This window comes from Tachyglossus aculeatus, chromosome 7, assembly GCF_015852505.1.
Source record: "Tachyglossus aculeatus isolate mTacAcu1 chromosome 7, mTacAcu1.pri, whole genome shotgun sequence".
NCBI lineage: Eukaryota > Metazoa > Chordata > Mammalia > Monotremata > Tachyglossidae > Tachyglossus > Tachyglossus aculeatus.
The window spans coordinates 61,789,925-61,802,501 of NC_052072.1; the positions used below are offsets into that span (position 1 = coordinate 61,789,925).

Genomic DNA, 12,577 nt, shown 5'->3' on the forward strand with positions numbered 1-12,577 from the left:
CTTATGTTCAGAAATGAATTACCTAATTTGGCTCTGCAGTAGGGAGAATGCTCACTCTGTCCTCTGCTAAGGGCAGAATGCTGGGATAATTAATAGCCTCTAATTGCTTCATTTGAATAAAGTTTTAAACCATATCATACGTGAAATCTGCCACTACAGGTCCAAGCCTGATAAATGGTGATACGTTCAGCATGACTTTGGCAGGAAAGATTTACTATGTTTGTGATCCCTCCCCTCCCACTAATGCATGCCTGGATTCATGATGGAGGCAGTGGAATGGAGATAATCTTTCCTATCAGTCCCAAACTGTCACTGAGAAACAGGAGTCTCTGGTCCAAGCCAGTAAAATACTGTTGACTTGCTCATCCCTGTTTTCATTTGCTCACTATCCTGTTTACTTTCAACCCTGCCTGAGATGGACAGACCTTTAGTCACTGCTAATTCAAGAGGCTAACAAGAAACTTCCTATCAGTGGTTGTTGGTGGTTTGGACACAGTGTGGCCTCGTCACTGTGGGCATGGAATGTATCTATTTATTTATTGTGATATTGTACATTCGCAAGTGCTTAGTGCAGTGTTCTGCATACAACAAGCACTCAATATATATGATTGAATGAATGAATGAATGAATGGTGAAAAGAGCATGGATCTGGGACTCAGAGGACCTAGGTCATAATCCTGGTTCTGCTACTTACCTGCTGTGTGATTTGGGGCAAGTCACTTAACATCTCTGTGGCTCACTTGCTTCATCTGTAAAAAAAGGGATTTAATACCTGTTGTCCCTCATGCCCATCTGTAAAAGAGGGATTCATTCATTCATTCAATCATATTTATTGAGCGCTTACTGTGTGCAGAGCACTGTACTAAGTGCTTGGGAAGTACACTACATATTGTCCATCGTGCAGTACAGTGATTGTGTCTCATCTGATTACCTTGTTGCTATACAACACTTAGTGCAGTACTTGGTACATTAGTAACAGTGTGGGTTAGTGGAAAGAGCATGGGCTTGGGAGTCAGAGGACATGGGTTCTAATCCCAGCTCCACCACTTGTCAGCTGTATGAACTTGAATAAGCCACTTAACTTCTCTGTGCCTCAGTTACCTCATCTGTAAAATGGGGATTAAGACTGTGAGCCCCATGTGGGACAAGCTGGTTACCTGGTATCTACCCCAGTGCCTAGAACAGTGCTTGGAGCATAGTAAGTGCTTAACAAATACCATAATAATAATTATTATTAGTAGCAGTAAGCCATTGAGAATTATCATTATCATCATTATCATCATCATTTGTTTCTGCCTGCCTTTCTAGAATCTAAAGGTGGAGGATAGGTAAGCAATTTTCTTACTCCTCATGCCTCAAGAATAAACTGTTCAATCAATTTATCAGTGGTATTTATTGAACACTTATTTATCACTGTACTGTTTGGGAGAGTTCAATACAACAGATTTATTAGACATGTTCTCTGCCCACAATGAGCTTACAGCCTAGAGGAGAAAACAGATATTAATATAAATAATGTACAATATATTCTTTACATATATGTACATAAGTACTGAGGGACTGAGGGTGGGGAGAATACCAAATGTCCAAAGGTTACAGATCCAAGTGTGCAGATGATGCAGAAGGGAGAGGGAGCTGGGAACAGAGGGCTTAAATTTAGCTTCCCTTTTGGCAGGCAGAGAAGAAATGGATGAATGAGTTGGTGTCACCTGTCATCTGGGGACGGGTTCGTTCAGTGATTGGCGAGGCGAGAGAGAGAGAGAGAGAGAGGCCGGGGACGGAAAGCCTGAGATTTATATAAAATTTATTCCGCGAGGCGAATTGAATTTATGTAATTGTTTTGGAACAATGGATTGAACTTCCCTTCTCACAATGTGCTCTCCCTACATGGGAGGAATCCACTCATGATTCCCATCAGCAGCGGGATACCTGGGTCCCACCCACGAGACACTCACCCGTCCTGCGGCCCTTGCCTCAGTGTGTTGGTTCTGGTTGTAGAGCGGGCATCTGGCCTTCTGGGCAGGGAGAGACACATGGGCTGCTGCTCCTGCTGCTGCGTGTCCTGGTGTTCTGACCCCGAAGGTCAGAGGCGACAGGTATTTATTGCCTGTGCCCCTAGGCCATTCCAGCTTCTGGCCTCAGTCTATCCAATCTCTGCCCTCCCCCCTCCTCCATACTTAATTTGATTGGCACGAGGGCGAGGGACACCTTCTGTATTCCCGGCTTCGGCTGTCAATCTAGCAGATTTGGTCATGGGGGCAGTATCCCACCCTCACTTCCGAGTTCCACCTGCTGGCTCAGGTGGTCACGAGATAGCTTTTGACCTTGAGATGGCCGGTACCCCAGGGTCACCTCGGGACAGTTGGTAAGAAAACAGCACAACTTTGAAATGTTGATGTCCCCAACATTTTATTTAGGAATCTGTGTAGATGGGGTCCTCACCAGTGAACCTACAAGGTCAAGCTACTATTCTTGCTGAACTTATCAATCCTCCTAATGCCTATTACTACGCTATAATCAATGTATAAACTGAAGCTACTTATGGGCAAGGAACCTGTCCACTAATTGTGCTATGCTATACTCTCTCAAGTGCTTAGTACAGTGCTCTGCACATAGTAAGTGTTCAATAAATACCATTGGTTGATCGATTGATAGGTGGTAGGAGAGGGCCTTTGGATGGTGTAGTAACTATTCAAGACCACCAGGCAGTGTATAGTGTATTAGAGCCATGATTGTATTATGTAGGCAGCAATGCACTAAAAGACGTAGTGATCTGAAAGGCCTGATTTCCTTCTTGGGGGTAACTTAAGATCCTGAGAGAAATGGACTCATAAAATTATTGTCTCACATCTCTTGGAGACATGTGTACTCTAAGCTTAGCAGGAGGAAACCCTAAAAATATGAATTTCCATCCAGTAATTAACTTTCACATGGAGACAAAAGATCTGAAGATCAAACTGGGGCTTGTAGAAATGTAAAAAAAAAAAATTTCCTTAATAAAAGAATTTGAGTGAATGAATATATGACAATAGGAATTGTCAGATAAGGACCCAGAAAGCATTACCTTTTGATAAAAGCCTGAATCGATCTTCATAACAATAGAATCTTTAATTCCTGCTAATGTCCTGCTGCAGCGTTAGAATTATATTTCAATTTTATTTCCAAATGGGATGTTTTTAATGCAAAACCTAAGTTGTTTTTGTTGCTTGGAAAAATGGTTCAGTCTTATTTGGCCACAAATATTATCCCCAGGTCCCGGAGCTGAAACCCAGAAGAGTAAGGAAGAGGAGAGGAGGAATTCTGATTCATATTGCACTAGACTTCAAATTCTGATCTCCAGGGTCAAATCTAATGCCCAAATCAAAGCACAGATGATCATAGTTGTAGTCACCGAACCAGCACATGGGGATGGTGGGCAGGCCAAGGATTGGAGACTAGAGAGAGGAGGGGGGAGAGATATGGGGCATGTCATTTCAAGTTGGAAATGTACCCCAGACCTTTTCTTCTCGGAATTGTGTGATCATGGGAACGTTATTGCTCTTTCACCTTTTCCTCTTGTTAAAGGAGCTTCATCAGGACAGGTTTGACAGTTTGACAAAAGGCCATAGAGGAAGCCCTGAACGTATCAGCATCACAGTTAGCTGCTGGCTAGTTAGATGACATCGTTTTCTATCATTCCTGGTTATTTCATATTTTGTAACTTCAGCGGCCCTCCTGTATGCCTAATGGAAAGTGTCACAGGGAGACAAATTAAAGCTCCTCTCGGCTGTCATGGCATCATAACGGCAGGCTAAATTTTCTAACTTCCATGTGCGAATCTCCAGGAGTTGAAAGAAGCTCAGATATGCTGCCTCACCTCCAAAGCCAAATGTACAAGCAAGGATTTGGCAACCATGCCATCTAAGCTGTTACTGAGGGTATGAAATACACACATTTGCCATGGTTCACCATAAAGAAAAAGTCTGGCCATGGCAGTGTGAGTGCAGAGCAGTGAGGCCTGAGGGAAAGATGATCCATTTAAAAGTCTCCCTGTTTGAGGGAGAAACAAGGTAGTGTAAGAAAGAGTAGACTCTGATCTATCCTTTGTCTCTGTGCTTTTTCTTTCTTTTCTCCCTTTGCTTTGCTTACTGGGATGTCCACTTATAAAATGTTAAAATGCATTCTGTTAAAAAGCCAACATCATGCTCAGCATTTTCATCTTCATTGAGAAGAACCTTGGTCTAGTGGAAAGAGCAAACCCCTGGTAGTCAGGAGACTTGGTTTCTAATCCTGAATCTGCCACTTGCTTGCTGAGTGATGTTGGATAATCACCTAACTTAGCTGGGCCTTTGTTTTCTCATCTGTTAAAGTGGGAGTAGGGGAAACAGTAGTGTATAAGAATATTTATGTAAACGTTCTGGTGCTGGAGTGAGTATAAAAGTTTCATTAACCTCAGCACTCAGAACAGTGATTGGCAAAATAAGCCCTTAATTTACACCACAACGGTTATGAACAGCATCTTCATCCCAGCCTAAATATTAAATGCCCCTTAGTGCAGATCAAACAATGAACAGAATTTATTGAGTGTTTACTGGATGTCAAGTACTGTACTAATCACTCCATGTAGTGACAGTAATGCTGTGTCCCATAGTGAATCTCAGACACGTCTTGTCCCTGAGATTTCAAAACCGAGAATCTGGTGGAAGGAATTGATTTTAGTGTTACTGTTTTGTGCAGTGTAACAACAGGTATACATTCTTGTCCCTGTTCATCACGATCTCACTGGGACAAATAGGTGCCGTGAGTCGGTAGGCAGGAAAGGGGACAGTTATTAGACATTTTTATTAAACATTTGCTTCATGCAAAAGCACTGAATGAAGGGCTGGAAAAAAAAATATACAGTGAGAATTGGAGACACAGTCTCTGGCTCTCAAGGAATTCCCAGTATAATCAGGGTAGGAGATGTAGGGTTAAATGTGACAGGCAGATAAGGAAAGACTAAACATTAAAGGTCAAACAAAAATAATACGAGACAAGGATGACGATAAATACAAGAGCAGTTTAGGGCAAAGTGGCTAGAAGGGCAGTGTATCTGGATTCTAGTGGTTTCCAAAATCTGCAGTCGCTTCCTTCCCTCTCCAGGTGGCCAGAGTTCTCCCAGTACTGAGATCATTCAACTCAGGTAAAAACCTACCTCTATGCTCAGATTCTTGGTCTCTGAGCAGGGTGGCCTAGTGGGAAGCAGTGTGACAGTGAAAAGAGGAGCACAGGCCTGGGAGCCAGAGGGCTTAGGTTCTAATCCCAGCTCCACCATTTACCTGCTGGGTGATCTTGGGCAAGTCACTTAACTTCTATGTGCCTCAGTTCTCCCATCTACAAAACAGGGATTTGATACCTGTTCTCCCTTCTACTCACAGTGAAGCCCCAAGTGGGACCTGATTATCCTGTATTTAAGCCAGTGCTTAGTACAATGCTAGGCAAATAGTAAATACTTCAAAATGCCTCGATTATTGTGAGGCCCAGAAAAGTTAAGTGACTTGCCCAAGGTTACACAACAAGTGAGCGGCAGATCCAGGATTAGACCCCAGGTCTTCTGGCTCCGTGGCCCATGTTCTTTCCACTAGCCCACGCTGCATTAAGCTTCAGACATCTCTGAAGTGGTACACAGATTTGTGCTTTCCAGCTTTCTATGATGACTGTACCCACCCCAGATAACACATCTGACCTCTGGAATAGTTCTATCAGTATCATCTTCAATCCACATTCAACAACAAGTGACAAGACAGGACTGTCAGTAAATGGCATGAAAATGGCAAGACAGTGCTGGCAGTGAGATCCCAATAAAAGCAGCCCTCCTGTCTTCCCCTTAGGTCTCCCACCAAATCTTTCAATATATATGCAAATTATCTCATGACCCTGCCAAACCAAAGCATGGAAAGAGAAAACAGGTAGCCATATTCAAGCTCCTTCAAAGTGACTTCTGAGGATGTTGAGCCAGGGAGATTTCCTGATGGGAGTATGGCCAAGACCTTCACATCTGGTCACAGGATCCTGCACAAAGCAGAAATGGTGACAAGTATTATAGGAGGCAGAGTCATTTTCTCAAACAGTTGCTGTAAGGATGGCTATTCTTCCGATTTCATACCAAGGAGACCGATTTTTGGTCCTCTGTGCCCTGCCTGATCCTTACATGGCACCCGACACCTTTGTCAGCCAATATAGTATTTAGTGTGTTTATAAGGTGCAGAATGTTGTGCTAAGTGCTTGGGAAAAAGCCAGTAGAGCAGGTAGAAAGTGATGTGACCAAGCAGAAAGAACATGAGCTTGGAATCAGAGAACCTAGGTTCTAATCTCAGTTAGCCTGCTGTGTGACCTTGGGCAAATCATTAATTTTCTCTGTGCCTCAAGTTCCTCATCTGCAAAATGGGGATTCAATATCTCTTCTCCCTCCTGATTAAGCTGTGAGTCCTATGTGGGACAGAAACTGTCTGGCCTGATTATATTGTTTCTGCACCAGTACTTGGCACATAAAAAGCACCTAACAAATACCAGTCAGTCAGTCAGCTAATCAATCATATTTGAGTGCTTACTGTGTGCAGAGCACTTTACTAAGTGCTCGGGAGCATACAATATAACACTAAACTGACACATTCCCTGTCCACAATGAGCTTACAATGTAGAGGGGGGAGGAGGGGATACCACTATTATTATCTTGGAATATTTTTATTTTAAACTCCCACCCTCCCTCTGCCTCAAAGTCCTGTCACAGAATCCCACAGTAGTCCAGGTTAGAGTGAGGGGGATCTCTTTTTTTAAATTTATATTTATTTGTTTATAAGGCATTTGTTAAGCACTTACTATGTGCCAGGCACTGTATTAAATGCTGGGATAGATAAAGTGTCCCACACGGGGCTCACAGTCAAAATTTACGGATGCGTTAACTGACACGCAGAAAAGTTAGGTGAGCTTCCCAAGGTCACACAGCAGATAAGTGGCAGAGCCAGGATTAGAACTCAGGTGCTTCTGACTTCCAGGCCCATGCTCTATCCATTAGATGCTACTTCTTCCCTTCCTGTCCTGAAGTCTGGCCTTAGTCATGAGTTTTCTCATCCCCAAGTCTTATTTTGGCAATAAAAGACCAAACAAAATGCCTAATCTGTTTCTTTGAGGAAAGAAATCTCTGTGGGAAACCAGCTAAAGAAGTTTGCAGGTGAACCAATCGCAGTCAGACCAATTAAAGGTTTTAGCCCATCTCCAGCATTGGCCTGATCCATCATCCCTCACACCAAACACTCTCATCAAAAAGTTTGGCGGAGAAAAGTTTTCATTGTGTGCTGATTTCCCTTGCAGTCTTTTCTAATTTCCGTTGTTATAAATCAATTTAGATTTATTAGCTTCATACAAAAGAACTCCAGTAGGTTCTTAATAATAATTATCATTATTACTGATTAAAGTTATATTATTCAGGCCAGATGGAGCCTTTTCCTGTCAGCCAGAATCAGTTTGCATTATGTAGCTATAATGCTTTTGCGATCTAAATAAACAGATGGCAGAGAGTGACAGGAAATTATACTCTGATGATGTCAGCAACAGAGCTTCTTGGGAATGATTGCTTTGAATGAATGTAGTCAGGATTCTGCTTTAAAAGAGGTGGCTGAAGGCAGAGTAATTTACTATACCATTCTCTTCCAAACAGGGAGGAGGGTCAGATGGGGAGAAAGTGCCCTTCTGACCCATCAGTCTCTGTTGGCTTCTGCCCTGAATATTATGGGACCACTCAGTGGAGGGGTTAAGACAAACAAGAGGTGAAGGAGAGGTAGCTATTGTTCTTGTTTTTCGATTGTTGTTATGGAATTTAAGCCTTTACTATGTGCCAACCCCTCTCAGGGTCACACCTGGGGAGTTTCCAGTACTCTAATAATAATAATAATGTTGGAATTTGTTAAGCGCTTACTATGTGCCAAGCACTGTTCTAAACACTGGGGTAGATACAAGATAATCAGGTTATCCCACGTTGGGGCTCACAGTCTTAATCCCCATTTTAAGAAGAGGTAATTGAGGCACAGAGAAGTTAAGTGACTTGCCCTAGGTCACACAGCTGACAAGCAGCAGAGCTGGGATTAGAACCCATGACCTCTGACTCCCAAGCCCATGGTCTTGCCACTGAGCCACGCTGTCTCGACTATGGAAGGGAGCATCAAGCAGAGGCATAACCATTCCATTCCTAGCTTGGGCAGTGGCTAGAGAGTGGAAGTCAATCTGCTACAAGCCAAAGCTCACTTGTGCTGGGCAGCAGCAGTGTGGGAGAACATTGAGGGCGGGGGCTCAAGTTTACTGCGCGGAAGGAGACAATGGTAAACCAAGTCTGTATTTGTACCAAGAAAACTCTGTGGAGATGGTATCAGAATGATTGCAGATGGAGGTGGGGCACTCTGGGAGAGATATGTCCATAGTGTCGCTATGGGTAGGAGACGACTCGACAGCATAAGACAAGACTATGTGCCAGGCATTATATTAAACGTTGGGTAGATAAAAGATAATCAGGCACTTACTTATATCCATTCTAAGCACTCTATATGATTATTCAGTTGAACATTCAATTTTCATTTTGACTCTTGTACATATTTTAATGCTTAAAAGTAACAACAATAATAATTGTGGCATTTGTTGAGCACTTATTATGTGCCCAGGCACAGTGCTAAGCACTGGGGTAGATACAAGATAGTAAGGTTGGACACAGTCCTTGTCCCACATGGGGCTCACGATCTTAATCCTCATTTTATAGATGAGATAATTGAGGCACAGATAAGTTAGGTGACTTGGCCAAGGTCACACAGCAGACAAGTGGCAGAGCCAGGTTTGAAACTCAGGTCCTCTGATTCCCAGTCCCATGCTCTTTCCACTATGTTATCTTGCTGCTTCTTTGTTGTAGGTTGTTGAAGACAAAAAAAACCATGGGTCGCCTTAAGATACAAATGCTTCATCCATCCAGATGCTGTTCATTCCACTGAGTTGTGTTTCAGTTCAGTATAGTGAAAAACATAGTAGTTCTCCTCCTTTCAAAGTCACCCAAGTCCCCATACCCAAGGAAGGTAGTGGTTGCAGATCTATTTACTCCACTGGATGGGGTCTTAATCCCACCAAAGGATAAAATAACATCAGGCAGACTCAGAAGAAATGATCAAGCGCTCTCATCCTGGAGGCAGTGTTTGTTAGGAAGAGAAAACATTTAGCTGAGGTGAGTGTGGATGAAGACAGTGCACAATCTCGAGATGGGGAGAATTGAGTGGCCTTGAGACTGTTGGAAAAAAACTTGTACAAAGCCTGTTTCTATGTAGTAGACTGAGGGCAGGGATTTTGTCTACCTACTCCATTTTAGTATAGGAATAGTACTTATTAAACACCTACTTTGTGCAGAGCACTGTACTAAGTGCTGGGAAAGAATACATTGGTGGGAATTAGGTGCAGTCCCTGACCTTTAGGTAGGGCTCACAAGTACAGTATTCTGCCACAATAAACGCTCAATGAATTCCATTGTTCAATCACTGATATTTATTGAGCATTTACTATGTTTACTTGAAGCAACGTGACTTAGTGGCAAGAGCCCGGGCTTGGGAGTCAGAGGTCGTAGGTTCTAATCCCACCTCTGGCACGGGAGTCAGAGGTCGTGGGTTCTAATCCCACCTCTGGCACTTGACAACTGTGTGACTTTGGTAAAGTCACTTAACTTCTCTGTGCCTCAGTTTCATCATCTGTAAAATGGGGATTAAGACTGTGAGCCCCATGTGGGACAATCTGATTGCCTTGTATCTACCCCAATGCTTAGAACAGTGCACATAGTAAGCACTTAATAAATACCATCATTATTATTATACTTAGAAGCAGCGGGGATCAGAGCACTGTACTAGGTCCTTGGAAGAATACAAGATAACAAATGTGTTTTTGTCATATTTGTTTTTCTTTTTTTTAATGGCATTTGTTAAGCACTTACCATGTTCCAGGCACTGTACTGGAAGTACTGGAGTAAATACAAGCTAATTAGTTTGGGTACAGTCCATGTCCCATGTGGAGCTCACAGTCCTAATCCCCGTTTTACAAATGATGTAACTGAGGCACAGAGAAGTGAAGTGAAGTGGCTAAACTCACACAGCAGACAAGTGGTAGAGCCAGGATTAGAACCCAGGTCTTTCTGACTTCCAGGCCCATGCTTTATCTACTAGGCCATGCTGCTTTCCTGCCCATATGGAGCTGATATTCTAGAAGGTGAGATGGGCATTAAAATAAATTTTGAATATATTTAAAATTCAAAATATTCAAGGGCAGAGGGAGGGGAAAATATCAACCCCTGAAAGGGTGTGGATCCAAGTGCATAGGTAATGAAGAAGGGAGAGTATGGGAAATGAGGGCTTTGTCAGGGAAAGTCTTTCAGAAGAGATATCATTTTAGTAAGTCTTTGAAGGTGGGGAAAGGGATGGTCTGCCATAAATGAAAGGGAATGGAGTTCCAGGCCAGAAGAAGGATGTGGGCAATGGGTGAGAGGCAAAAAAGATGAGATCAAGGTACAGTGAGAAGGTTGGCATTAGAGAAGTAGAGTGTATGGGCTGGGCTGCAGTAAGAAATCAAGAAGTAGAGTGGAATTGGGGAGAGCTGATAAAGGCATATCAGAAGCATCCTTGGCTCCATTCTTTATGACCAGTGTGAGTTTGGCCTTAGACACAGACAGCTGGTTTGGGGTCCAGATGAAGCGGTTTATTGCTGGGCACTGCCAACTTCCAGGAGATAACAGAATTATAGCACTTTGGAAGCACACCAACCTGCAGTGTTCTGAGAGATGAACAAGTGGAAAAACAGGTGTCAGTGTGTCTTCCAAGGTGGCAAGACTGTCAGAGTCTAGCTGTAAGGTGGTTTTATTACTATTATTGTTGTTATAATTATATTTGTTAAGTACTCACTATGGGGCAAACACTATTCTAAGTGCTGGATTACATACAAGTTAATCAGGTGGACATGGTCCCTGTCCCACTGTCTCAAATGAGGCTCACAGTCCAGGTCAAAGAGAGAACGGATATTTAATCCCCATTTTACAGTTGAGGAAACTGAGGCCCAGAAAACTTTAGTGACTTGCCCAAGGTTACACAACAAGTGAGCGGCAGATCCAGGATTAGAATACAGGTCTTCTGGCTCCATGGCCCATGTTCTCTCCACTAGGCCATGCTGCATTAAGCTTCAGACCTCTCTGAAGTGGTACACAGATTTGTGCTTTCCAGCCTTCTATGATGACTGTATCCACCCCAGATAACATATCTGACTTCTGGAATAGTTCTATCAGTATCATCCTCAATCCATATTCAAGAACAAGTGACAAGACAGGACTGTCAGTAGCAAAGTCATTCTACAAGCACTGAAGCTCTGCTCCCTTCAGAAGAGCTCCATTGGGCTAGACCTGTCCACACTACATGTGAAAACGATCGCTTAAGGATGAGCTAAAGTGGATCAAAGGAAATGCTTTTAGCATACAGTGAGGCTTATCAACAGACAGTGCAAGGTCACTAAATGAATGTTGGGGGACATGGGACATGGAAAAACCAGGAAGGCTCTTTCTGAATAAAGAAAACATTGCTTTCAAGCAGATGCTGTGGGAGGATCATTATGCTAAGAGATATAATTGAATGCAGTTACGGAAGCACCACATAGTTAACCCTTCTGCACAACACTGTGACATTCTTGATGTGGGGATGGGATGATTGGACTGTCGGTTTTAAGCTCATCTTTTCAACCACTATCATGCGCATAAATATATTTCACTGCCAGTGTCATCCACTTTTAATATAAAGGGAAATTTAAAGGGCTTCTCATTTTTATCCCATTATTTCATCCATGATATCCAATGCTAAGGGCCACTCTGAAATCACTGAAGGCATCCAGGTTCAATGATTAGGTAGCCTGAGGGAAAATTCATTTTGATATCCATGTATGCTTAGTTTTCTTACTGCAAGAGGGGCTTTCTTGAATTTTCACAAGTGCAATCTTTCAATGAAATGATAGGTGGTTGTGAAACCCTGGGAGATTGGGCTTCGACTTCATGTATGTCTGACATTCAGGCCTTGCTATTTAAGTGGCCTTTTTATAGGCTATGTTTCAATTGGAGCACGGCATAAAACTCCTCATAAAGGAGAAGCAGATGCTTCCCTTGAGGAATGGCCCATAGCCAAAGAATGTAAGGATCTGTGGGTCTAATTTATGTCCTTCTCTTTCTGTCTGTAGGTGGGCGCTGCCACAAATCCTGCACTGGACGCTGCTGGGGTCCTACTGAGATGCATTGCCAGAGCTGTAAGTATTTGTCGGCTGAAGAGGCCAGAGGAGAATCTGAATCATCAGATATTCTCAATCACTTGTTCTTTTCTCCCCTGGGTTCATTAGGAATGCAACCTGGTGAATGCCCTGGTTTCTGGGGTTTTTTATGGTATTTGTTAAAAGCTTACTAGGTGCCAGGCACTGTACTAAGTGCTGGGGTAGATATAAGCTAGAGTTCTTGATTGTCTTGTTAGAATACTGGGAACATTCTCCTTAGCATGTAATGAAGTTTACGCCAATGTTG

At 42.9% G+C, this 12,577-nt stretch overlaps 1 protein-coding gene across 2 annotated transcripts in view; it reads left to right on the plus strand.

Annotated features, from left to right (window-relative positions):
- Positions 1-12,577, plus strand: part of ERBB4 (erb-b2 receptor tyrosine kinase 4) — a 1,221,345-nt gene that overhangs the window by 834,185 nt on the left and 374,583 nt on the right. For both annotated transcript variants that reach the window (XM_038749108.1, XM_038749109.1), the window contains exon 5: positions 12,244-12,309. In XM_038749108.1, coding sequence (XP_038605036.1) covers positions 12,244-12,309 — 66 coding nt within the window. The remainder of the gene's footprint in view (positions 1-12,243; positions 12,310-12,577) is intronic.